Consider the following 24,066-nt stretch of genomic DNA (forward strand, 5'->3'; position numbering starts at 1 on the left):
AATTAGCATTTTTAGAGGATTAGTCAGTCAAAAGAACAGACTGCAGAAAGGCAGACCAGTTAGGAGTACTGCTCTAGTGCAGGCATGAACCAATAATAAGGAAAAAGATGACAGCAATGGGAATGAAAGGCGACAGAAGCAAATGAAATTACCGTACTCTATCAACCTTGACTATCACCTGGAAATAACAGGTAAGGGAGAAAAAAGGAGTCCAAGGTGAATATAAAATCTCAAGTCTGAGAGTAAAACTGACTTGAGAGAAGAGGAATTTAGATTCAGACATGAAGTATCTGTAAGAAGAAATCCAAGTTGAAATGTCAAATAGGCATTTGGAAAAGCTGGTTTGAGCCCTCACCAAAAGTACAGTGATTGCTAAAAGTTTCAACAGAATTTGCCAAAACTAACCAGAATATTGTTTACTGAACTAATAAACCAATTTTGGTATATCAAAAAATCAGAACTGGAAATTCACATTTTGAGGTTCTGGAGGCATGGAAAAAGGAAAATAAAATAGAGATGTTCATTACCACATTTAAAGAACAGAGGAGTGAAGCACAAGCAGAGAGAACGGTTAAAAAAAAAAAAACTAATGCAAAATGTATGTCACAGTTCAAACAATTTAGTAGTAAGTAAAAAGTATAGATATACACGTAATAAAATAGAAGAGTAAGCAGAATACTAAGTAGGTTTAGCTATATAAGTAGTTTAATAAATTTAACAAAAAAAATTTTTAAGTTACCAAAGTGGTCAAAAAGTCACTGTTTCCAAAATGAAAACAATATATATTTTTTTTAAAGAGGAAGCAAGTTAGATTATGTTGTTATGTTAAAGCATTTAGGTTCAACAAATTAAAATAATCTTTTACAATCTCTAAAAACCAGTATTCTCTAGCTTTTAAATCAGTAACTGGGGAATAGGAAACATTATTTCATACACTCTTCAGTCCCTCCAACACTGATATGGCTTCTGATAGAGATAAGTAAGTCACTCTGGGCCATGTAAACTATACACACCAGTAGCTATTTTAAGATGCCCTTGAGAGATAAGAGGCTGATGCCCTAAAGGTTCAACTCATTGATTTTATCAACTCCAACACTAAACTTCTGATTATCTGTCAAATTCAACTCATCCCACACTCCTGTTTTAGCTCATAATAACAATATATCATTACTAAAGTCAGAGCTGCAACTGCAAACAAAACACTCCACCCAAATAAAACTCTTCTGGCTCATGGGGCCTGGCATACACTCTTGTTCCGTCCCCAGTGAAAACTGCCCTTAAGGTCTCTATAAAGTAGAGATTACACCAAGATTACGCCACATACTTGCAACACTGAATAAATTAATGTACTGGATTAACTGAACAGTGAATGAATTCACTGCCTAAGCATCTAGAGACACAAAGATTAGTGGTCATACAAGGCTAATTATGCTACTCTTCCCACTGGTCAAATTTGATGCTGAGCATTCACTCAGCATTTGCTGAGCTGTAACTGTGCCAGGCACTAAGGATAAAAACGCAAGCCCTCAAAGGAGGACACGGCTGTGAGGTGGCCAGACATGGACGCAGAAACAGTGCAGAGCTGTTACTGCCAAGACGTTATGCATGCATAGAAGAGGAAGTTCCAGTGGCCTTTTTGTTTGTTGGTTTGAGGGGAGTGTGAGGGTTCTAGGAAGATTTTACACAGGTGGACACAAATGAGTTTAAGCCTGAGAAAAGAATGAAGAAGCATTTGCCAAGCAGGAAGCAAAGAAAAACTATCTTAGAACTGAGCTTAAAGCAACCAGATGTTTCAGTAAAGCCACTTCATTTTAACGTTGAGAAAATTCACAAGATGATATTCGCATGTTTAATCAAGAGGCACACAGTTGCTGAGTGGCAAAGTTGAGACCAGAGCCCAGGTCCCCATGTTTTTATCCACTTTACCCTGCTATTTAATAATGGTTCGAGTTTACACTCTTACAAAAAAGATCATTTCAAAGTAAGATTTTTTTATAGTCCCATATTGCTGAACTCAAAGTAGGACACGTATGGATTCTAAAAACAAGCTAAATTCCCTGGTTTTACATCATATATTACCTTCACATTTATCAATATGGTTTTTTAAATACTAGCATCAAAAGAGCTATCACCCTTGTCTATGTTATTTTTATAAGAATTATTCCTATTATTAGTATAAAGCAAAAATTCTTTAGTTACCTAATATGCCATATTAGTAATGGTAGAGAAAACAGGCACTCTGAAACATACAGAACCAGTGGGAGCATACAACTTGGTACAACTTTTGTGAACCACAAAATACGGACATGGTAAATGACATGACAGGCAGATCTCGGAGATACTGCAGGTTCAACTGCAGACCGCCACAATAAAGCAAACATCAATAAATCGAGTCACATGAATTTTTTGTTTCCCAGTGCATATAGACGTTATATTTACACTATATCGTAGTCTATTAAGTGTGCAATAGCGTTATGTCTAAAAAAAAACAACGTACATACCTTAATTTTAAAATACTTTATTGCTAAAAAATGCTAACCGTCATCTGAACCTTCAGCAAGTCACAGCAGTAATATCAAAGATCACTGATCACAAATCACAATAACAAATATAGAAATAATGAAAAAGTTTGAAATATTGCGAGAATTACCAAAATGTGACACAGAGACAAGAAGCAAGCAAATGCCATTGGAAAAATGATGCCGAAAGACTTGCTCAGCACATGGTTGCCACAAAGCTTCAATTTGTAAAAAATGCAATATCTGTGAAGTACAATAAAGCGAAGCACAATAAAACTTACAAGACTGATTATTCCCTGTAGCTCTGTTAGTAACAGCAAAAGGCTGGAAGCAACCTAAATATTCATGGATTAAAAAGTGGTTAAACAAATTGAGGTACGTCAATAAAGCAAGGTACAATGAACTATTATGGATTCCTGATAAAGAATAAAGGAGCTCTACACACACTGACAGGGCTCACTCTCCAAAACCTCAGAAACTTACTCTCTGAACCTCAGTGACTCTCAAGTATTAGTACCCTGTGCAGCCCATCCTGGGCAAGTAACAGGTTACCTTTGTATTACTGATAATTGATCAAGCAAATTTATGCCAGGGAATGCAGCCAAGTGGCCTTCCAAAACTGCCAATTAGACTGAGCTTGATAACGCAGTACTATAGTGCCCTCTAACTTTAAAAAATATTTTTCAGTAATATTCTAACTGTAAGAATGAAATGCAGTCGTATAGTGCTTACAAAATTAAGTACAAGAAAAATTCTACTCAAGCAGAAACTGCAATATGACAAATAACTAGCAAGTCACAATTCTATCAGTCAAATTAATGACTCACGGAATGGCAAAGCATATGTGTAAAACATATTATAAAATTTCCAATTCACATTTCATAGATAACTTTTATAAGCAAGACAAGTAATTATTTTATCCTTATAATTTGAATTGAAATGGTTCGCTTTCTGTTTTAGAATATTTAATATTATTTCAAAAATAGCAAAACAGTATTCATAAAACAGTCCTTTTTGAGATGAGTTCTTTGTTGATCTAATGAAATCTCTGGTACACCCTGCACCCCAAAGACCACCAAGACTTCATGTTAAAAAACGAGATCAAACTCGGATTTCTACTAGAAAAGCTTTCACTAACCAACACAGAGTAAATATTTATAAACATTCATTTGCTACACATTTCATTCAGCAAGTGATGCTTAGTATGTATGAGATACTGGGCAAGGTACTAACAGCACAATAATGAAAACAGACATGCTCCTCCGCCCTCTCAGGACACAATACTGGGGTGGGGAACGTGGGGAAGGGGAACAGCTAAACCATAAATTACACAATGAACTACCATGAAGTATTGGGTGTTACAGAAGCACAGATGAGGGGCTCCCAAACCTGACTTGGGGAACAAGGTATCAGAGAATGTTTCCCAAAACAAATGATGTCTAAGTGGCAGCCTAAATGTTAAGTTCACACTGACCGAAAAAATAAGAGGGCAGAAGAAAAGGAAGAATGTTTCAGACAGTTAAGTTAACGTGGCAAAAGCCAAGATGTGAGATAGTACCTAAAATGTTCAAGGAACTGAAGTAAGTTCAGTATGCAGGAGCAGAAAGGTAAGACATCAGGCTGCAGAAATAAGCAGGAGTCAAAAAGTGAAAGCCTTCCTAAATCATATTAAGAAATTTAGACTTTATTCTAATAGGAATATGATAATCAGAGCTGTACCTTAGAAACAGTCGCTCTGAAACGCAAGATTCTAGTTAGATGTGTTAAGACTAGAGGCAGAGAGCACCAACTAAGATGAGCATTTTAGTAAAACACTTGAGATGATGTGGCCTGGACTGGGTGGTGGCCAAGTGGACAGGAGCCAAGAGGGAAACAGAACAGAAATAGGGTTCAGCAGTAAATTGAACGTGGGGATTCAGAGAGAGGGCAGAGTCGAGAATTAGTAAGCAGATCATTCAAAGCTACAATGCGCAGACCTTAGGCTTCATCTATGGTTTACACACAATGCCTAACACTAAATATATCTGTTAGATGAATAAAGGTTTTGTATTTAATGGCAAAAAGATGACGAAAACAATTTACACTAGCAACAGGAAAAAGATATATTTGGCTATGATAAACACAGGTCTGGCTATACTTTAAAAAAAAAAAAAAACACACAAGGTAAGTGAGGAGAATATCCAAATAGCAACCCAGCACTTGCTAGAAACTGTGGATATTTCAGGATTGCTGGAGCACTTCCTAATTGTGGTGTGGACCCTGGTGATCTACTGCTGAGTGACTTCTCTGCACATCTTGTAACTTCTACACCACAACTAAAATGTGATCTGGTCCTGGAATAAAGATACTACCTGACCTTCAAGCAATGGAAACTTTACTGAGGCAGGGAGGGGCAGAGTAGGATCGAGAAGCCAAGTGCTTCCTTAAATAAAATATTTCCTGCAACTTGCCCCAGATTTTACAGCTGGGATGATGTTCATCTGTAGAGGGTTTATCAACAAAATGCTGACTTCAGTTGTTTATATTAGCAAATATTAGAAACTGGTAGGCAAATGACACTTCAAAGATAATAATTTTCAAAAAAGTTCCAGAAAAAAATTAGAATGTACACGTTTATAATATAAAAGTCACCAAATACTGAGGTTAACAGAACAACTAAGGTTTTACATAAAAGAAATATTGCATGGTAATAAACAGAATTAAAGTTGGAAATACATTTAATCCAAAAATGTCCACAGTTTATGTCAAATTTTCAAATTAATCTATTCCAAAGATAAGACCATTTGATCAATATTCATCTATAAAATATTTATAAATTTATATCATAATCAAATGAACAAGCCTCCAAAGGTATACTATAAAGCTAATTCCAACCAGTCAGAAAATCCCAAAGAAGCTAAAATCAATACCATAAGTTCTTTACCTGCAGCTCCTTTGAGACTCTTTCTAAGTGATTAGTTATCTTTTTAATCAGATCACTATACATCTGTTCCGAGTGCTGCTGGCATACACATTTATACACACAACTGTGGGGAGGAGGGGAGACAAAAACCAAGTTAATGATTTTAAGGTTGAAGCACTTAATTCAACCTAAGGTTAAGGCATACCCTCAATATGTAACCACTGGTCAAATAATTAATTCAGGCCTCAAAAAGTGACCAATTTCAACTCTTAAAACAAAAATTTATCCTGCCCCAATCAGTGTTCATATGGAAGAGACATTATCACCAGCTACAAATAATCTTTTTGAGTATTCTATTTAATTTTTTATCCGTATTAGATAATCTAATATTGGGTGATTATCTGAGAGTCTGACTATGATTAACTACTAATAAGCCAGTTTCTCTCTCGTTTTAATGAATGTCAAAATAAGGAAGAGAGAGTGACAATCAGCAGAAGGTTTCTAACTAACAAAAACGTTTGCTAAATAACCTCTTTGTGCATCACTTGTGCAGAACAGCACAGTTGTCACTTCCTCCTCTTGTGACTGGGCTGATCTCACAACGCACCCCGGTCCTCACTAATTTGCTACTTCCATTTACCAGGAGCTGGGAAACAAAATAACCAAAGATAGTTAAACTTGTGTGCCACAAACATCAACAGATTAAGCTAACATCTCCCTGTGATACTAAAACTACATATTTTTTGCCTTTTTCACTGACCTCTATAATTTCTGCATTATGTATGGTGGGCGTGGCAGGCTGAGTTAGGATTAACACTATCTTCATTTGAAAAACAATTCTGAAGCAAAAAGTATAAATCAAACCCCCAATCCACAAGTATGGAACATATAAATAACTTAGAGCCTTAACGTAGGTATCATATATTATATGCATACAAACTGTCGTAATTCAAGTTGCTGTGAACTTCACTATACCCTCTAAAACCCAAGCAAATTAAGTCTTGACTTACCTGTATATCTGTTCATAGGATATGGGGATATAGTCACCAGGACTCTGAGTTAAAAGCTGATCTATGGCACCATCCAATTTTGGCCAGTATGTGCTCTTATAATCTTCAATAGTTATAACATTCATTACTAAAAGTAAAAAGTAAAATGAATATTACTATGTGCCACATGTAAAATAAACAAATCAATTCTGTATTCTCCAATTCCTCCCACTTACTTTCTGATTTTACATTGACACTGTCACCTAAATACAACTCAATTATTATCCCATTTCCAATTTCAAAAATCCCAACCCTGGACAGGGATTTGAAGCAGCCATTAATTATGATTTTTTAAAAAATTACCATGAATCTGTTCATCTTTAAAAATAAAAACAAAATAGCAATTATCTCTGGTTCCCTCTCCCGGTTTCCGTTATCAGTGGAGTTCTTAACATGCACTGACCCTCAAATACACGTTGCCAATGATGTGACAAGATGGCCTATCATGAACCATGATAAAGTTCTGGGAAACTATGACCTCCAATCAATCTTTACAGACAGCTCTGGGAGATCTACCTAGGGAAAGGACTATGGAAATTAATTTCCCAATGCTACGGTGCTAAAAACTCACAGAGGTTTATCACACCACCAGTACCTCCTGGACATGACTACAGCTCTGACTCAGGCTCTCCCTAGCCTACCCTTTAGAAAAGCCCAACAGAAAAAAAAAACGTGGATGAACGGGAGCCTTACGTTGAAGGCGTACCTCATTCTTAATGGCTGGCTCTTATTCCTCCATGATCGGTTTAACAAAGCATTTGTAACAGGTTGTCCTAACAACGGTGAAATCCAGGGGTGATGGTGCTTCACAACAATGAAATGCTAATGTAAAAAAGAGCTGCCCAAAGCACCTAAGATACCCTGTGTCTTTATGAACCATGGTAGGAGCTAACAACTACTAGATCAGCCATTTTACTGTTTATTTTTATCAGAAACTCAAGAGCAGAAGGTTGACTTCCCCAAGTGCACACAACTAATCACTGGCAGAGGTACCAGGTAAAGCAAAGCCTTGACTTAGCATCTTTCTATCACACTACTGAGTTCCAAATTTTAGTCATTCAGGTTCAAGACGTTTCTCATATCTATGTGCCACCTATATCATGTTTGTTCAATATTTTCTTTAAATCAGTTCACTTTTTTTTTTTTTGCTTAAATATACTTAAAGGACACTTGAGGAGTGAACTATCGATTTACACAACACAGAAAAATCTTAAATGTATTCTGCTAAATCAAAGAATCAGACCAAAAAGGCTACATATGGTAAGACTCTCACTTATTTATAAAGGCATAACTATAGGGAGGAAAACAGATCAGTGGTTGCCAGTGGGACTGGAAGGTGGAAAGAAGGACTGTCTGCAAAGGGGAAGCAGGAAGGAATTTTTAAGACAATGGACTCTTTTGTATGCAACCGCGGTAGTGGATACACCATTCCATGTGTTTGTCAAAACCAACAGAACTACACACTATAAAAAGTACATTCACTGTATAAAAAAAAAAAAATTTCACCCAGGATGTAGTGGTAAAGATGGAATGGCAAACTGTGGCAAATGAATCTAATTTACAAATGAATCACATAACCCACACTAAAAAAAAAAGTAGGGAAGAAAATGGAGAGGAAAGGAATGTTTTGACTACATATAAGGCTAAAACCAAAAAGAACTGTACATGCGTGTGCACACACAGGCACACACACAAACGGGAGCAGGAGGCCAGATGCTGGAGGGCCTTATGGGCAATGCAAAGACTTTGCCTTTCACTCTAAGATGAGGACACGTGGAAGGTTTTGAGCAGTGATGTCATCTGACTTTGATTTTCTGTGGATCATTCCAGCTTCTGTACTAGCAATAAACTAAGTTAGAAGGCTGTGAGATGATGGGGGATTGGAGCAGGTGGTAGCAGTGAGGGCAAGAGGAGAGGTCAGATTTTCAATATATTTTAAGGTAGAGCCAACAAGATTTGCTGATGGTTTGGATGTGAGATGTGAGAGAAGGGTCAAGGATGACTCTGAAGTTTTTAGCCTTCAGCACCGAAGGATGGGGCTGCCGTTGACTAAGATGAGGAGGATGTAGGAGAAGCTTAGCATGTCTGGGAGTGAAGCTGAAACTGTTGGTACCCCACCCATTTACAGTGATCCACAAAGGTCACTGTCAGCACCTACCATTATTTGCCAGTGTTCTCTCTGGCTGCCGGGGTCGCTCTGCCTGAAGGAGAGGCCGGTTGGAAGTTCTAGAGAATTAACACCCCCAGAAGCCATGATCAAGTAATGACTAATGAGAACTCAGTGTAAATACCCAGCGTCTCCCTTTACTCTGGGTGAGTACGCACTGACTCCCAAGTCCCCGCTGGGATTCCACTCCAGTCGCCGCAGTGCTGCCTTCTTTACGGCCTCCTTACCATCCCTGTCTCTGTCTCCACACTCCTGCAGGTGCTTCCTAGAATCACCCCCTTGTGCATAAAACTGCTCGCACTTAAAACAAAGTAGGAATTGATCAAAAACAGAAAAGTAGTGTCATTTGCAATATAGAAATAAACACAGTGTTATTAAATTCTAGCTAGGTCCTACTGCCTTTAAAGGTTCTGAGTGAAGCTTGCTTTCCCTGTGAATAAAGGAGATCGGCAGATGCTGAGAAGTGTTACACGCTAGCTCCAAAATACCACCTTTCTGCTTTCAGAAGGATTAAAAAAAATTTTTTTAAGTAACTGAAAAACAAAGAACTTTCTCACTATGTGATTCTAGGTTACTGAACCTCCTATCAAGTGTTTATCACCTAAACCACATCATACACCTGCTCTATGCCAAACGCTGGGAATTAAGGAAGGTAACTGACAAGCTCAGAAAGAAAACTTCAAGTACTGAAAGCCAAGAATGAACACACCAACCCCATGGGTTCCTGGACCACTCGGTTCAATTAACTCCACCCTGCGCTGCGGCTGGGGAGACACCTGCTTCCCAAGCACACGTTTCACACTTTGGCAAATCTCCAAGTCAAAGATACGACAGAGGAAAAAGAACCTAAGATGTGAAGTCCCGCAGCTGTCAGGACAGAATGAAGCTCCACAGAAGCAATGATCTCTGATGCCTCTCAGGTATCTTTCATGTGGCATTGAAAAAAAAAACAAAAACTGCTCTGGTTTTAAATATCTTTGAAAACAGACTTTCAAACCAAAACGAAAAAGGCACAAGTCACAGTAGAAAATCTTAAATCCTATTTCCACATCTAAAAAGAAGCTGTATTTCCACATATATTTTGCTTGAAAAACAACAGAAAACCAATTCACTTACATGCTAGCTATTACGGAGTGAATGTTTGCGTCCCCCCAAGACTCATGTGTTGAAGCCCTAACCCCCAATGTGATGGCATTAGGAGGTGGAGCCTTTGGGAGGTTTTTAGGCATGTGGGCGGAACCCTCACATGAATGGATTTAGAGTCTCTAGAGAACTCCCTCACCGCTTCTGCCATGTGAGGACCCAGTGAGAAGATGGCCTTCTATGAACCAGGAAGCAGCCTCTCTCACCAGACTCTGAATCTGCCAGCGCCTTGATCTTAGACTTCTCATCCTCCAAAAGTGTAAGAGATAAATAAGCCACCCAGTCTATGACAGTCCGGTACAGCAGCATGAACAGACTAAGACACTGGCTAACATGACTTTCTTCTCAGGAGCCACCCAATCTTCACCACGGTAGCAAAGGAAAGCAGAACACAGAGAAGCATCTGCAGAGCTACAGGGAATTTGAAGAATGAGCACTAGTTGGTATTCATACGCTTAGCCAAAGATTAGGAAGGTTTTTCATAGCAATCTGTGGTCAACACTTAAAATGACAATCCAGAAAATGCTAAGACATTGAATTCCTTGCTAATCTCAACCCAATCTCTGACTTAAAGCAAACAAAATATATTAGCTGTTTGGTTTATCTAACATTTGACACGCACAGCCTAAAAGTGTGTGTGTATGTGCGTGTGTGTGTGTGCATGCGTGCCGTCCTGAATTCTAAAACTAGAGCCTCTAGCTAGAGAAATGTAATCAATCACTTTCAACTTTGCCCACAAAAAAGTTCAGACTGACCAAAAAAAAAAAAAAAAATGAAACATGGAACCTAAACAAAAATGAAATTACCATTAAATAACTAAATTTTGTCTAGGTTAGATTTTCCAGCTTGAAAAAAATGCACTATTTTTCAAACTGTTTAAAGAAGGTATTCTAAACTCAAATGCCTACAAGGCCCAGGCCATTAACATAAATGGGTAAAACAGGCCTGGTATAAGAATAAAAAAGAGCAGTGAGCATTTCAATGAGCTGGAGAATGCATATGCCCTCTAGAGACATTCAAGTTCACAAAATGTAAAAACCCTCAGGTTGCCCTCATAACATCACGCCACAAGGCTTAAACCTTGAAACTCATAAGATAACAAGCTCACATAGCCTCAGTTCTATTGAGAAAGTACTACAACTGACCTTTACTAAAATAAAGTGAAATAAAATCTAAAACACATGGGATAGCTGGAATCTAAGGTTCAGGAAATACTATCAGATTGCTAATAAATGAGAAACTATTAGGGATATGTAATTCATACCAGGCAGGAATAAATATGTTCAACTCTCATACTTTGTTATCCAAGTAACTTATCGACACTTGACATGTTATGTGTTTACTATCAATCTTCCTCAAACTAGACATAAGCCCCTTGGAGAAGGAATTCAGCGCTAGAGCCCCAACTCCAAACTATCATATGATACGTATTCAATAATGTATGTGAAGTAAATTAATTTAATGGAAGTCAAAATAAATGTTTAATATAAAAACAGTCCAAGGCATACTACTTATTAGTAGCTCTGGAATTAAAAATTGAAGTGCATTTGGTTTCACACAGGCTAAAGCAAACCAGGTAAGCCCTACCAGATATTCCTTTTGAGTTTTTTTCTTGTTATTTGTTTGTAAGGGGAGGATATATTCAGAAACTATAGCAGGTATTATTAATTCATTCTTGGTCTACTGCGAAGACTGGCCACTACCTACTATCAGTGGCTCTCAAAACCTGATACCAGAGCAGCATCAGCATCACCTGGAAACTTGTTAACTTAATGTAAATGCAACCTGCCAGGCCCCAGCCCAGACTTAGGGAGTCAGAAAAGTGGGGAGCGTGTAACACGTGATACAGAAAGCCATTTGAGCCCTCCAGGTGATTCTTATGCCTGCTCCTTTGAGAACCACTGCCTAATGCTCCTATTCAAGCTCAGGACAGCCAAGGGTCACAGGTGCACCTCTGTTCTCAATTGCTAGCACATGGTTCTTGGCTCCAAACAACTCGAACTGGAGAGTCAAGTAAAGGTGTAAATGTAGCACAGAAAAAAATTTAAAGGGCAGCTAGGAACTGTTTTATGTCAAAAAAGCATTAAAGTTCTACTCTTCCATGTCCCTTCTCCCCACCAAAAAGGCCACTCTCATTAAGAACTGGCTCCTTAAGAAGAATACAGCATTGGCAATTATGAAATAAATGATTAAGCCCAATTAAACAGGCTAAATTGTGTCTCAAACATAGTGACCTTTTAGATTAATTGTCACTAATTACAATTAGATAATCTGACAAATGGACTAGGAGAAAAAAGCTCTGGGCTTTCCTTTTAACTCTGGCTAGGGTATGTGATCTCAGAGAAAAATTACGACTTCTTGTTGTCACAGCAAGCCCATCTATCAATAACAATCCTGTAAATCTGTGTGGTCCAAAACATTACCACCTGGTAGAATATTATTCTTCCTCCAGCACAAGGGGATGTCTGAAATCTTTCAAGTAATGGACAGAGAGAAGCTGAAGGCCAAGAACAAAGCCTGCAGAATGGGGAGAAGCCTTTGGGAATAAAGAAAAAGATCAGTCAGAGTGGAAGAGAATCAGAATCAGAACAAGGTTCTGTAGTCTAACAAATAAATGGAGTTTTACTCTTTATTTTAAAAAAAAACAAAATCCCAGTTACTTATTTCTCTCAAAAGGAAAATAATTTAATCCTGGCAAAGGAAAGACTAATACTTAGCTGCTCCTAAGAGAACTGCCAAGTTGGGAAAAAAATAGTAATAGAAGTGACCAAATCCTTTAAAGATCCTTTTCCATATTAGGAGGAAAAAAACAAAAGCTGTGCCAGCTACTCGGGTATATTTTGATTCACCAGTAGAAGATGATAGCTAATGTTAAGTCCTTAATGAAGCAATTGTTTCTGAAGTAAGCTAAAAACTTTTAAAAGTTGTATGCTCTATGGGGAGTTTCTAAGTTTTAAGTTCTAAATTGCATGTGTTTGGGAAGTTTCTAAGTTATAGGGTTTGGGGTTTAGGGTAAGTTACATTTATATAAACAAATAACTAGATAACATTTTGGTCCAGATAAGGCTTACAACATACTAACTATATGAAACCATATAACCTGCTTTGCCTTGTTTCAAATGACATGTTTCTTTCCCCCAAACACTGTAAAACTTGTAGAGAAAACACACTCCATTGTTGTTTTCCTGCGTAGAAATAGACACATTTCTCAAATTGAGGAAAAAACAGAACAGTAGAAACTTCCTTCATCACTACTATCTTAAAAACAGAAAGTAGCTGCAGTGGCCTACCAGCAAGATTGAAATCTATCAATACATTACTTTAGAATAGTTACTGCATAACATTATTCTACAATTACAACATCACATTTGAGCCTGTGACACAGTTCTCACTATGAACATGTTATGAAAGTACATATATGAAAAGGTCAAGTGCTATCAAAACATCCATTATGGCTCCAACTCCAACTAATCCAAAATCTCACAATATTCAAATAGAAAGTATCTGCTCAATTGTGATTACATATGTGCAAACCATGCTAACTGCACATCTGCCATAGTTTTAAAATTCTGTTTTACCTGCAAGATTTAAACAAGTCAAACTCTCCACGGCATTAAGACCAGGAAAGTAACTGTGGAGTAGTAGCATAAGGCAGTGTGTGCTGAGGTGGAAACACCAATAGGTGAGCTAATCTTGCCCTGCAGGACCCTGAGCAGTTCAGGACCTAAGGACAGGATACAATGAGCGAGGTTTAGAGGCAGAGAGTTGGTGGCTGGAGTGGGAAGGGTGAAGATTGGTTGCCAGTCTGTAGACTAAACAGTAAAAAAGAGAAGAGTTATTCTGCACAGAAACTGAAAGGTAAAAGCTTGGGACTCCAGGACAGATACATGGTTGGTGGGTTGGTGGGTGGGTGGGTGGGAAGCACAGGGCTGGCAGATTTAAGTTAAGTCAAAAGTCAAAATAAGAAACGTTCAAACACCTAACCCTGCTCCTTTTCTTTAATTCTAGAATGCCATCGGCCAGGAGAAGTGTCTTTACTTCCTGCCCCACCTACCCAACCCTACCATTCTCCCAGAAAGGAAGAAGATCCTTCCCTAGAGAAACGGAACAGTCCCAGAGAAAAGACATTCACATACTATTTGGCAGTTCCCCAAGAAATAGCAGCTTTGCATCCAATTAACCCGAAGTGAAGCCCAACACTTACACTTGGCAAGGTCCCTTGTAAACACAGAACTACCAATTAGCCTTTTTCACTTTTAAATACGAATAGACAGCTAAGGATCACGAAAATTTGCAAAGTCTCAGACATCAGAGATCAAAACAAACAAAAATTGCAAAGATAAAAGCAAAGAACTAAAAGAACAAAAGAAAACTTTTTAAAAAATCCTATAATTACTATGCTGAGAAGATAAAAATTAGTAACAGTAATGAAAAAGGAGAATTCCAAATGCTCTTAAAATTAAAAATATAGCCATTGTTAAAAATCCAAAAGAAGGGCTTCCCTGGTGGCGCAGTGGTTGGGAATCCGTCTGCCAATGCAGGAGACATGGGTTCGAGCCCTGGTCCAGGAAGATCCCACATGCCACAGAGCAGCCAAACCCACGCGCTACAACTGAAGTCCACGCATCAGAGAGCCCATGCTCTGAAGCGGGAGAAGCCAGCGCAATGAGAAGCCTGCACACCACAACGACGAGTAGCCCCTGCTCGCTGCAACTAGAGAAAGCCCATATGCAGCAATGAAGACCCAACACAGCCATGAATGAATGAATGAATGAATGAATAAAAGCATTTATCTCATCATAAATGCCTTTATCATAAAAAAATCCAAAAGAAAAAAGTAAACACCTAGAAACTCTCCTAGAACATTAAGAGAAATAGAATATACTAAAAAATAGTTAACAGACTTAGAAGATCAAAACAGGAAATTCAACATTTGACTACCAATAATACCAGAGAAAAGGGAGAAGAGAGAAAATGTAAAGGGAGAAAAACACTAACTCATTAACCTAAGAAAACATCCCAATAATTTTCCAAAGGGAAAAAAAGATCACATGCAAAATAACAAGAATTAAAATGGCACCTGAATTCTCCACTGTAACACTGCAAGCTTAAAATCAATGAAGCAACACTTTAAAATTTATTTAGGGGGCTTCCCTGGTGGCACAGCAATTGAGAATCCACCTGCCAATGCAGGGGACACGGGTTCGAGCCCTGGTCCAGGAGGATTCCACATGCTGCAGAGCAACTAAGCCCGTGCACTGCAACTAGTGAGCCTGCGCTCTGGAGCCTGGGAGCCAAAACTACTGAGCCCATGTCCCACAACTACTGAAGCCTGGGTGCCTAGAGCCAGTGCTCCACAACAAGAGAAGCCAATGCAGTGAGAGGCCCACACACCGCAGTGAAGACTGGTCCCCACTCGCTGCAATGCGCAGCAACGAAGACCCAACGCAGCCAAAAAAAAAAAAATTATTTAGGTAAGAATTCTGTACCCAAACAGTCAATCAAGTGAGCATTTTTATATATTCAAGACCTGATATTATTATCCATACACATTTTCCCAACAGACAGCCAGCAGATACGTTCTGTACATACACACACATACATGGGAACACACCAGTAAAAAGAAAGACATGAAGTGAGGTGGCCAAGACGGCAGAGTAGGAAAACCCTGAACTCACTCCTCCTCCCATGGATACACCAAAATTACAGCTACTTACAGAGCAACTATCTATGACAACGGCCTAAAAACTAGCAGAAAAGATATTCCACAACTGCATACCTAAACAAGGAACCACAATGAGCTGCGTAAGAGAGGCTGAGACGCGGTATTGTCAGGATTCACAATTCCAGGTCAGCAATCCACAAATGGGAGGAATATCACAATCAAAGAGGTTCTCCCCAAGGAGTGAGGATTCTTTCGGAGCCCCACATCAGGCTCCCCTGCCCAGGGTTCCTGCATCAGAAAGATGAGCCCCCAGAACATCTGACTTTGAAAACCAGCAAGGCTTATGTCCAGGAGAGCCAGAGAGCTGTAGGAAACAGACTCTGCTCTTAAAGGGCATACGTTAAATCTCACACACTTCAAATCTCAGCACAGAGGCAGTAAATTGAAAGGAGCCTGGGTGAGACCCATTTGCTGATCTTGGAGAGCCTCCTGGGGAGGCAGGAGGCAACTGGAACTCCCCCTGGGGATGGAGATGCTGGCAGTAGCCATTTTGGGGAGCTCGTTCTACCAAGATAACACAGCATTGGCAAGTGACATTTTGGAATCCTCCCCCTAGCTTATTAGCACTGGGGGCTTACCCGCCCACCAGCAGGCCAGCCCCAGCCCCAGGGCCAGGCAGACAGCTGGGAAGCCTACCCTGCCCTCCAGCAGCCCGGCAGCCACTGCATGAGGCAGGGCCTCACAGCCAGGCTGGGGGCCAGCCCCGCCTACCAGCACACCCACCACAGCAGTCCTGCCATAAAAGAAGGGCACAGGCAGCCCTACGGGGGCACCCCTTGAGCATATAGCTCTGGTGACCAGAAGGGAGTGTGCTACTGGGACCCACTGGATGTCTCCTACATAAGGCCACTTCTCTAAAATTGGGAAATGTAACCAACCTAACACAGAAAACTGGGCAAAATGAGCAGACAGAGGAACATGTCCCAAACAAAGAAACAAGACAAAACCTCAGAAAAAGAACTAAACAAGTGGAGACAGGAAATCTACTCAACAAAGAGTTCAAGGTAATGATCATAAAGATGCTCCCTAGCTCAGAAGAATGGATGAACATGGTGAGAATTTCGACAAATAGTTGGAAAATACTGAGAACCAGAGCTGAAGAATACAATTAACTAAAATTAAAGTTACATTAGAAGGAATCAACAGTAGATTAGATGACACAGAGTAACAGACTGTGATCTGGAAGACAGTAGTAGAAATCACCCAAGTTGAACAGAAAAAGAGAAAAAATGATTTTTAAAAATGAGGATAGTTTAAGAGACCTCTGGTACAACATCAAGCATACTAACTTGACAGGGGTCTCCGAAGGAGAAGAAAGGAGCAAAGAACTTATCTGAAGAAACAATAGCTAAAAACTTCCCTATCCTGGGGAAGGAAACAGACATCCAATTCCAAGAAGCACAGAGACTCCCAAACAAGTTGAACTGAAAGAAGTCCACGCTAAGACACATAAGAATGAAAATTGCAAAATTAAAGATAAAGAGAGAATCTTAAAAGCAGAAGAGAAAAGCAACTAGTTACATACAAGGGAACTCCCATAAAGACTCACAGCTGACTTCTCAGCAGAAACTTTGCAGGCCAGAAGCGAATGGCATGATATTTGCAAAGTGATGAAAGAAAAAACTTACAACCAAAAATACTCTACCTGACAAGGTTATCATTCAGATTTGAAGGCGAGATAAAGAGTTTTACAGACAAGCAAAAGCTAAGAGTTCAGCACCACTAATCAGCTTTACAAGAAATGATAAAGGGGTTCTCTAAGCAGAAAAGGCCACAACTCAAAATATGAAAATTATGAAAGGAAAAATTTCACTAGTAAAGACGAACATATAGTAAAGGTAGTAGATCAGCCACTTACAAAGTCAGTAGGAAGGCTAAAAGACAAAAGTAGTAAAGTCATCTAAAACCACAATAAATAGTTAAGGGATATACAAAACAAAAAGATGGAAAATACAACATCAAAAACATTCAACATGATGGGGGGAATAAAAATGTATCGTTGTTAGAAGGCATTCAAACTTAAGAGATCATCAACTGAAAACAATCACATATGTATATATGTTGTACCACATATACAGCTTAAGATACGTGGTCAATAATATTGTAATAATTTTGTATGGGGAGAGACGGTTACTAGATTTATTGTGGTGAACATTTCATGATGTATGCAAATATCAAATCACTATGCAGTACACCTGAAGCTAACATAATATTGTACACCAACTATATTTCAACTTTTAACAAAACTTTTAATAAATAAATAAAAGGAAGATATCAAGTAACAATCATTCCACCTGTTGGGAAGTCCATGAGTGGCAACTGTGGGCCCTAAGAAAAAAACAGGAACAAGAAGATTAACAGCTCCACAAGCAGGCAAAAAGAAAATACTGATTAACCGAGCATTTCAAAAACACCAGTGACAGGTGTATGGTGGATGTGATAAAGATGCTGAAAAACTTTAAGAATCAGTTTTTCAAAAACTATGCAAGTATAAACAAGGCAACTTACTAGCAGAGTTCTATGTGAAAGAAAATGTAATCTGAGTACACTCCTGGCTCTTTAGTGAAGATTTAGTTGTAAATATGGTTTATTTTGAACCAAAAATTGTGGTATTTAAAGAATTAAAGAGGTAAAGTGTGTAGAGGTATAAGAGAACTAAAACGTCGTGGAAATAACAGGTCAACAGGTAATATAAAACTAACTAAGTAATCAATAACAATATTAACACATTGAAATGTGTGGATAAATACCAGAAGAGACAACTAAATGAATTAAACATAATTGACTCTGGGTCACAGGTCCAGGAATGGAAAGGAACAAAGGAAGGAATCACTGATTTTCATTATATATCTTTTCATACAGTTTAAGTTTTTAAAGTATAAGCCTATATAAAAGCAAAGTTCTGTGTTGTTTTGTTCTAAGACCAAAGAGTTTGGTGAAACTCAAATCCTCTGAAAGGGAAAAACAAATCCGGTGAAACTAAATTTTTGTTTCAGCACTTCCAATATTCTAAAGTGCATGAAATGAGAAAGCTCAGCTTACCCACTGCCTACTGGATCTCTCCACCCAAAGGTTCCACAGACAACTTAAAAAAGACACACACACACCCCTACCTATACACCTACCATATCCTTATCCTCCCTTCTTCCCACCCAAATTTTACAGACTGTAGTCCCCAAATGTTTCCAAAGTCGGACACCACCTCTCTTCCAATGCTTTATTTGTTCAGGCTGTCATCTCTTGCCTAGACTACAATAATTAAACCCCCTAACCAGTCTCTCTGCCTCCATTCTCTCTCCTTTCTAATCTGTATTAACACGCTAAGACAAATTTTACCAAGTTGACTCCCTTACTATACTTCAGTGGCCCCTATTTCTGCAGAAGAGAATCCCACCTCTAACCTGGCATGCCCTTCGCATCTAGACCTTTCTATCGATCTAGGTTTAATTTGTGCCACTCCCTCCTCACACCCTATGTTCCTACAATAATTTCGACTCTGGGTCTTCCACGCAGGCTTCTCCCTCTGCAAAGGAAGTCTCTTCAAGGCCAACCCTGGCACCTCAGTCCTCCGAACAAACCTTTATTCATTTTCAAAGATTCTTTTTCCCTCTATGCTACCATGTCCATACATAACTTTACCACAGCATTTAATTATAATGTATCACAATCATCGGTCCATCACCCACCACACTAAACTCTGTCTCATTCATCACCAGGGGCTAAAATATTACCTTGGCATACAGAAGATGATAAATAAATATCTGTTTGGATAAAATGCCAGTCTAGTCAGCACACCTGCAACTACAAATGACCTATCTATACTCTTAACTACAGAGGTTAATAGCCAAACAACTACAAAAGTAGGAAGAAAAATGGAAGGCCAGTTTTCCCTGCCAAGGCATATTATAAAAGAATATCCACAATCATTTTTTATATAGCATTTAACAGTTCACGTGATTATATATGGTCTGCGGCTTACAGAGATACAGTTTAAAGAGAAAGTAGGGCTTCCCTGGTGGCGCAGTGGTTGGGAGTCCGCCTGCCGATGCAGGGGACACGGGTTCGTGCCCCGGTCCGGGAGGATCCCACGTGCCGCGGAGCGGCTGGTCCCGTGAGCCATGGCCGCTGAGCCTGCGCGTCCAGAGCCTGTGCTCCGCAACGGGAGAGGCCACAACAGCGAGAGGCCCGCGTACCGCCAAAAAAAAAAAAAAAAAGAGAAAGTAAACAGCATTCATTTTCTTTAGGGATTTGGGACTGGGCCTTACCTAAGCACTCCAATGGCCTTCTCTTACAGTTTCATCACCGTCACTTTGTGCAATTCATGTCAAAAAACGGCAAGACAAGATCCCCAGTGAGATCCTGAAATTTGGACAATCGATCAATACCATAGAGATGCTTGCTGCAGCACAACTCCACTAAGCGGGAAGGCAAGAAGGTGCCAAAGAACCACCACGGATGCTGCCAACAGTGCATATTTTAAGGCCCGAATACATTAACTGATCCACTTGTAAAAGAATCAACCAATCTGGAAGCTGGCAGGTAGGACCTGATCAAGTGCAGCAACTTTATTTAGGATTTACTAAAATCAGTTAACACTTTCACTACACTCAAAAGTCAATTTTAACATACTTCTGAGTCATTAATTTAAAGAAAAGAATAACTTCATTGAGTTCAATTAAAAAATACTGTGAAGCTTTCATTCATCTGGAGAAGCTTTTGGTGCAGTGGATTCATAAGTATCCTGAGATCGTGGCACAGTACCATCCGTCAAGGCAAGACCCCACCCACCCCCTCCCTCCTTCCATCTAGCCATTCAGTGCCTTTCATCCTCACGCTCCAGTCCCACCTGCCCCAACACATTCCGACAGGGAACCATTCTAGCCTGTTTAATATATCTGGAATATAAACAGATGTGACATATGCTACATCTGAGCAGAGGCTTTAAAAGCCATTGTGTGTTGCTGTCCGCTCTCTTCTCTTTGTCTCTGCCAAGAGTGACAGGACCCAGAAAAGAGCTGTGCTTCAGAATGAGATGACACGTGAAAAGCCACGACCAACTGTCAGCCACTAACATAACATGAGCAAGAAATAAGCCTTTGTTGGTCCATAAGCTCCTGAAATTTGGGGGTAATTATCAAGCTGACTAATGTGCAATGAAAAACTGAACTAAATAATTACACTTCCCAAATTACATTCCATCAGTGAGATACATCTGAATGAGATTTGGAAGGCCAAAGGGAGGCAAAGGACAGATTATTGCTGCTGGTGGTTCTGGCAAGTAAGGTTGGAGACGTCAGAATTTGTGGCCGCCGAACTCCAAGTTCCAGTGTCTGGTCACCAGCTTCAAGGATGAGGGAGGCAAGTGTGACGATGTAAGAATGGCGGTCGTGGCAGCAGAAGCAGCAGCCTGTCCTCTGGAAAGCAGCTTTAGGCGAGCAGCCTCACTGACTTCCTACCTCTGACCTTTCCAACAATTTACAATGGACCCAATTTCTGCTATTAAATCTCCTGCTGCTTTAGATACCTAGAGTGTTTTCTTGCACTGAACTGACTGATAAAGTATTTGGTACCAGAGTAGTTACAGGACACAGACTCTTAAAAGCTAGGAACCTGGCTTTGGTTTTCCAATCTAGTTGGATTTAAAGGCAATGATGACATTGCCACCATTAGATAACATAATACTAATAGTACATGGCATGTAGCAGCAAAGAATTACTTATCACCCGTAGATACCTGGGATAAAGTTCTTCTTGAAGAAAACAGCACGGCAGACTGCTAAGTGCATTATGATGGAAATAAGAAAGACAAGGACTGTGGAGTGGCCTGATTCTGAGGACAGGTGAAAGCTTTAAGAAAATGATTAGCTCAATAAACAGAGGACCAAAGAGCATCCATGAATGCATAAAAGAACCTCTTAATTCTTACAGCCACAGGGTTGATATAGCCAAAAATCAAACAGAGTGATTCTGCAAGTTACAGAATTACCAAATAAAAATAATTCAAAGCCTAGACAGATCTCTTAAGTAAAAGTTAGGGCACTGATTGTGAAATGATAAGACCCTGAGGCCTGAAATGGGGTCAGTTTGGTGGAGTTTGATCAATCTGAGAACCCTGACCTCACAAAACTCACTGAGCCTTCCCTACCTGAGAAGCATCCCTCCCACCCAATATGAGGCTAATCTTTACTTGACTGAAGCCCCTGCTCCCCTGCTGTAATACTACCTGGAGCCTTGCAAGGGAATGCAGATTCTCCTCATGCCTTACCTCCAAGCAGCTCTCACCGCCTCTAACCCTCCAACTATTATAAATCAAATTTCCCAGGGGAAGAAGCACCAGATCTAAACAAACAGGAGCTAGCCTTCATTCCAAAAGAACTACAGGCATACCTCATTTTGTTGTACTTTGCAGATACTGCGCTTTTTACAAATTGAAGTTTTGTGGCAACTCTGAGTCTAGCAAGTCTATCGGTGCCATTTTTCCAACAGGATTTGCTCACTTTGCATCTCTGTCACATTTTGGTAATTCTTGCAATATTTCAAACCCTCTACCAGTGAAAAGATTATGATTTGCTAAAGGCTCAGATGATATTTAGCATTTTTTAGCAATAAAGTATTTTTCAATTAAGATATGTTCATTTTTTTTTAGGCATAATTCTATTGCACACTTAACAGACTACACTATACTGTAAACATAACTTTTATACGCACTGGGAAATGAAAAAATTTGTGTGATTCACTTTATTGTGATATTCACTTTACTGTGGTGGTCTAGAACAGAACCCATAATATCTCTGAGGTACACCACTGTGGACTTTTGGAAGACTTTAAGAATTCTAAAGACTGAAACATAACTTTAGTTAAGACTTAAGTTATCTAAAGGAATACACTTACTGAAGATTCTTTATTCACTGCAATATCTCAAGAAACTAGATATGGTTATAACAATTTGCTCAGTTAACTGACTGAAACCTGGACTCAGTGACAGTCTATGTTAAAAACAGTTGGAACTCTTGTTGATTAAGAGTGAATTAACAACAGATTAGACACCAGAGACAACACAGCAATAGAAACTATCTGAACTGAAGCAGAGGGGGGTGAAAAAGCTGAAAAAGATAATGAACAGAGCCTCAGTGATTTAGTGTACAATAACAAGTGGCGTAACATATATGCAACTGAGGGGCATGGGGCAGTAATTCTGAAAAAATATAAAATGAATGATAATGTTCCAGATTTGACAAATTCTAGAACCCCACAAATCCAAGAAGCTCAAAGAACACTAACAAGAATAAACCTAGGGGCCTCCCTGGTGGCGCAGTGGTTGAGAGTCCGCCTGCCGATGCAGGGGATACGGGTTCGTGCCCCGGTCTGGGAGGATCCCATATGCCGCGGAGCGGCTGGGCCCGTGAGCCATGGCCGCTGGGCCTGCGCGTCCGGAGCCTGTGCTCCGCAACGGGGGAGGCCACAACAGTGAGAGGCCCGCATACCGCAAAAAAAAAAAAAAAAAAAAAAAAAAAAGAATAAACCTAAAGAAAACTCTACCACAAGGAATATCACAATCAAATTAAATTTGATTTAGTGAAAGATAAAGAGAAAATCTTAAAAGCAGCCAGAAAAAAAGGACACATTACTAGAGAGGAACAAAGATAAGAATATTCAGACATTCATTAAAAGAAATAATGCAGGCCAGAAGACAGTGGAAAGACATCTTTAAAGTATTGAAAGGAAAAACAAAAACAAAACAAGATTATCAATCTAGAATTCTATATCCAGCAAAAATATCCTTAGAAAATGAAGGTAAAATGCTTTTGGGGACAAACAAAAGCTGAATAAATTCAAGGCTAAATCCCTTGGCAATTTTGGGCACTGCAAATATCTTCCCTAATTCTTTCATCTGACTGTCACTGAATGAAAACCTTTAATTTTTATATAATCAAAGTCATTACTTTTTTTTTTATTTTTTATTTTTGCGGTACGCGGGCCTCTCACTGTTGTGGCCTCTACCGTTGCAGAGCACAGGCTCCGGACGCGCAAGCTCAGCGGCCATGGCTCACGGGCCCAGCCGCTCCGCGGCACGTGGGATCCTCCCGGACCGGGGCACGAACCCGTGTCCCCTGCATCGGCAGGCGGACTCTCAACCACTGCGCCACCAGGGAAGCCCAAAGTCATTACTTTTTCACCTTTATAAGTTTTAGGAGATAAAGCTTTCCCTAGGGAAAGCGCTTCTTCAACATTGTCTTCCATTAATTTTATAACTTTTCCTCTCACATTTAGACCTTTAATTATCCATCCCTTTAATTAATTCATCCCATCTGTGGTGTTAGGTTTTTCTCCATAAAGTGAGCCACTCTTCTAGCAACATGACTCCTTTCTCTGATGATTTATGATACCACCTTTATCTTAAGTTCCTGAACATATAGGTAAGTCTCTGCTCTCCAATTTGTTCCCCCAGTGTACTTTTTAGGTTCTTGCACTTACACTAGTTTTTATTACTATAGTTTTGAAACAGTATCTTAACCTCTGGTAAGGCAAGTCCCCACGAAAGCAAATCTTTAAGACTGATTG

General features: G+C 39.5%; 1 protein-coding gene across 2 annotated transcripts in view; it reads right to left on the reverse strand.

The window, feature by feature from the left end:
* CACUL1 (CDK2 associated cullin domain 1) overlaps positions 1 to 24,066 on the reverse strand; it is a 66,582-nt gene that overhangs the window by 37,979 nt on the left and 4,537 nt on the right. For both annotated transcript variants that reach the window (XM_082604395.1, XM_082604396.1), the window contains exons 2-3: positions 6,432 to 6,558; positions 5,443 to 5,545 (exon numbers count right to left, since the gene is read on the reverse strand). In XM_082604395.1, coding sequence (XP_082460521.1) covers positions 5,443 to 5,545; positions 6,432 to 6,558 — 230 coding nt within the window. The remainder of the gene's footprint in view (positions 1 to 5,442; positions 5,546 to 6,431; positions 6,559 to 24,066) is intronic.

The sequence above is a fragment of the Mesoplodon mirus genome, assembly GCF_964341445.2.
Source record: "Mesoplodon mirus genome assembly, chromosome: 2".
Lineage (NCBI taxonomy): Eukaryota > Metazoa > Chordata > Mammalia > Artiodactyla > Ziphiidae > Mesoplodon > Mesoplodon mirus.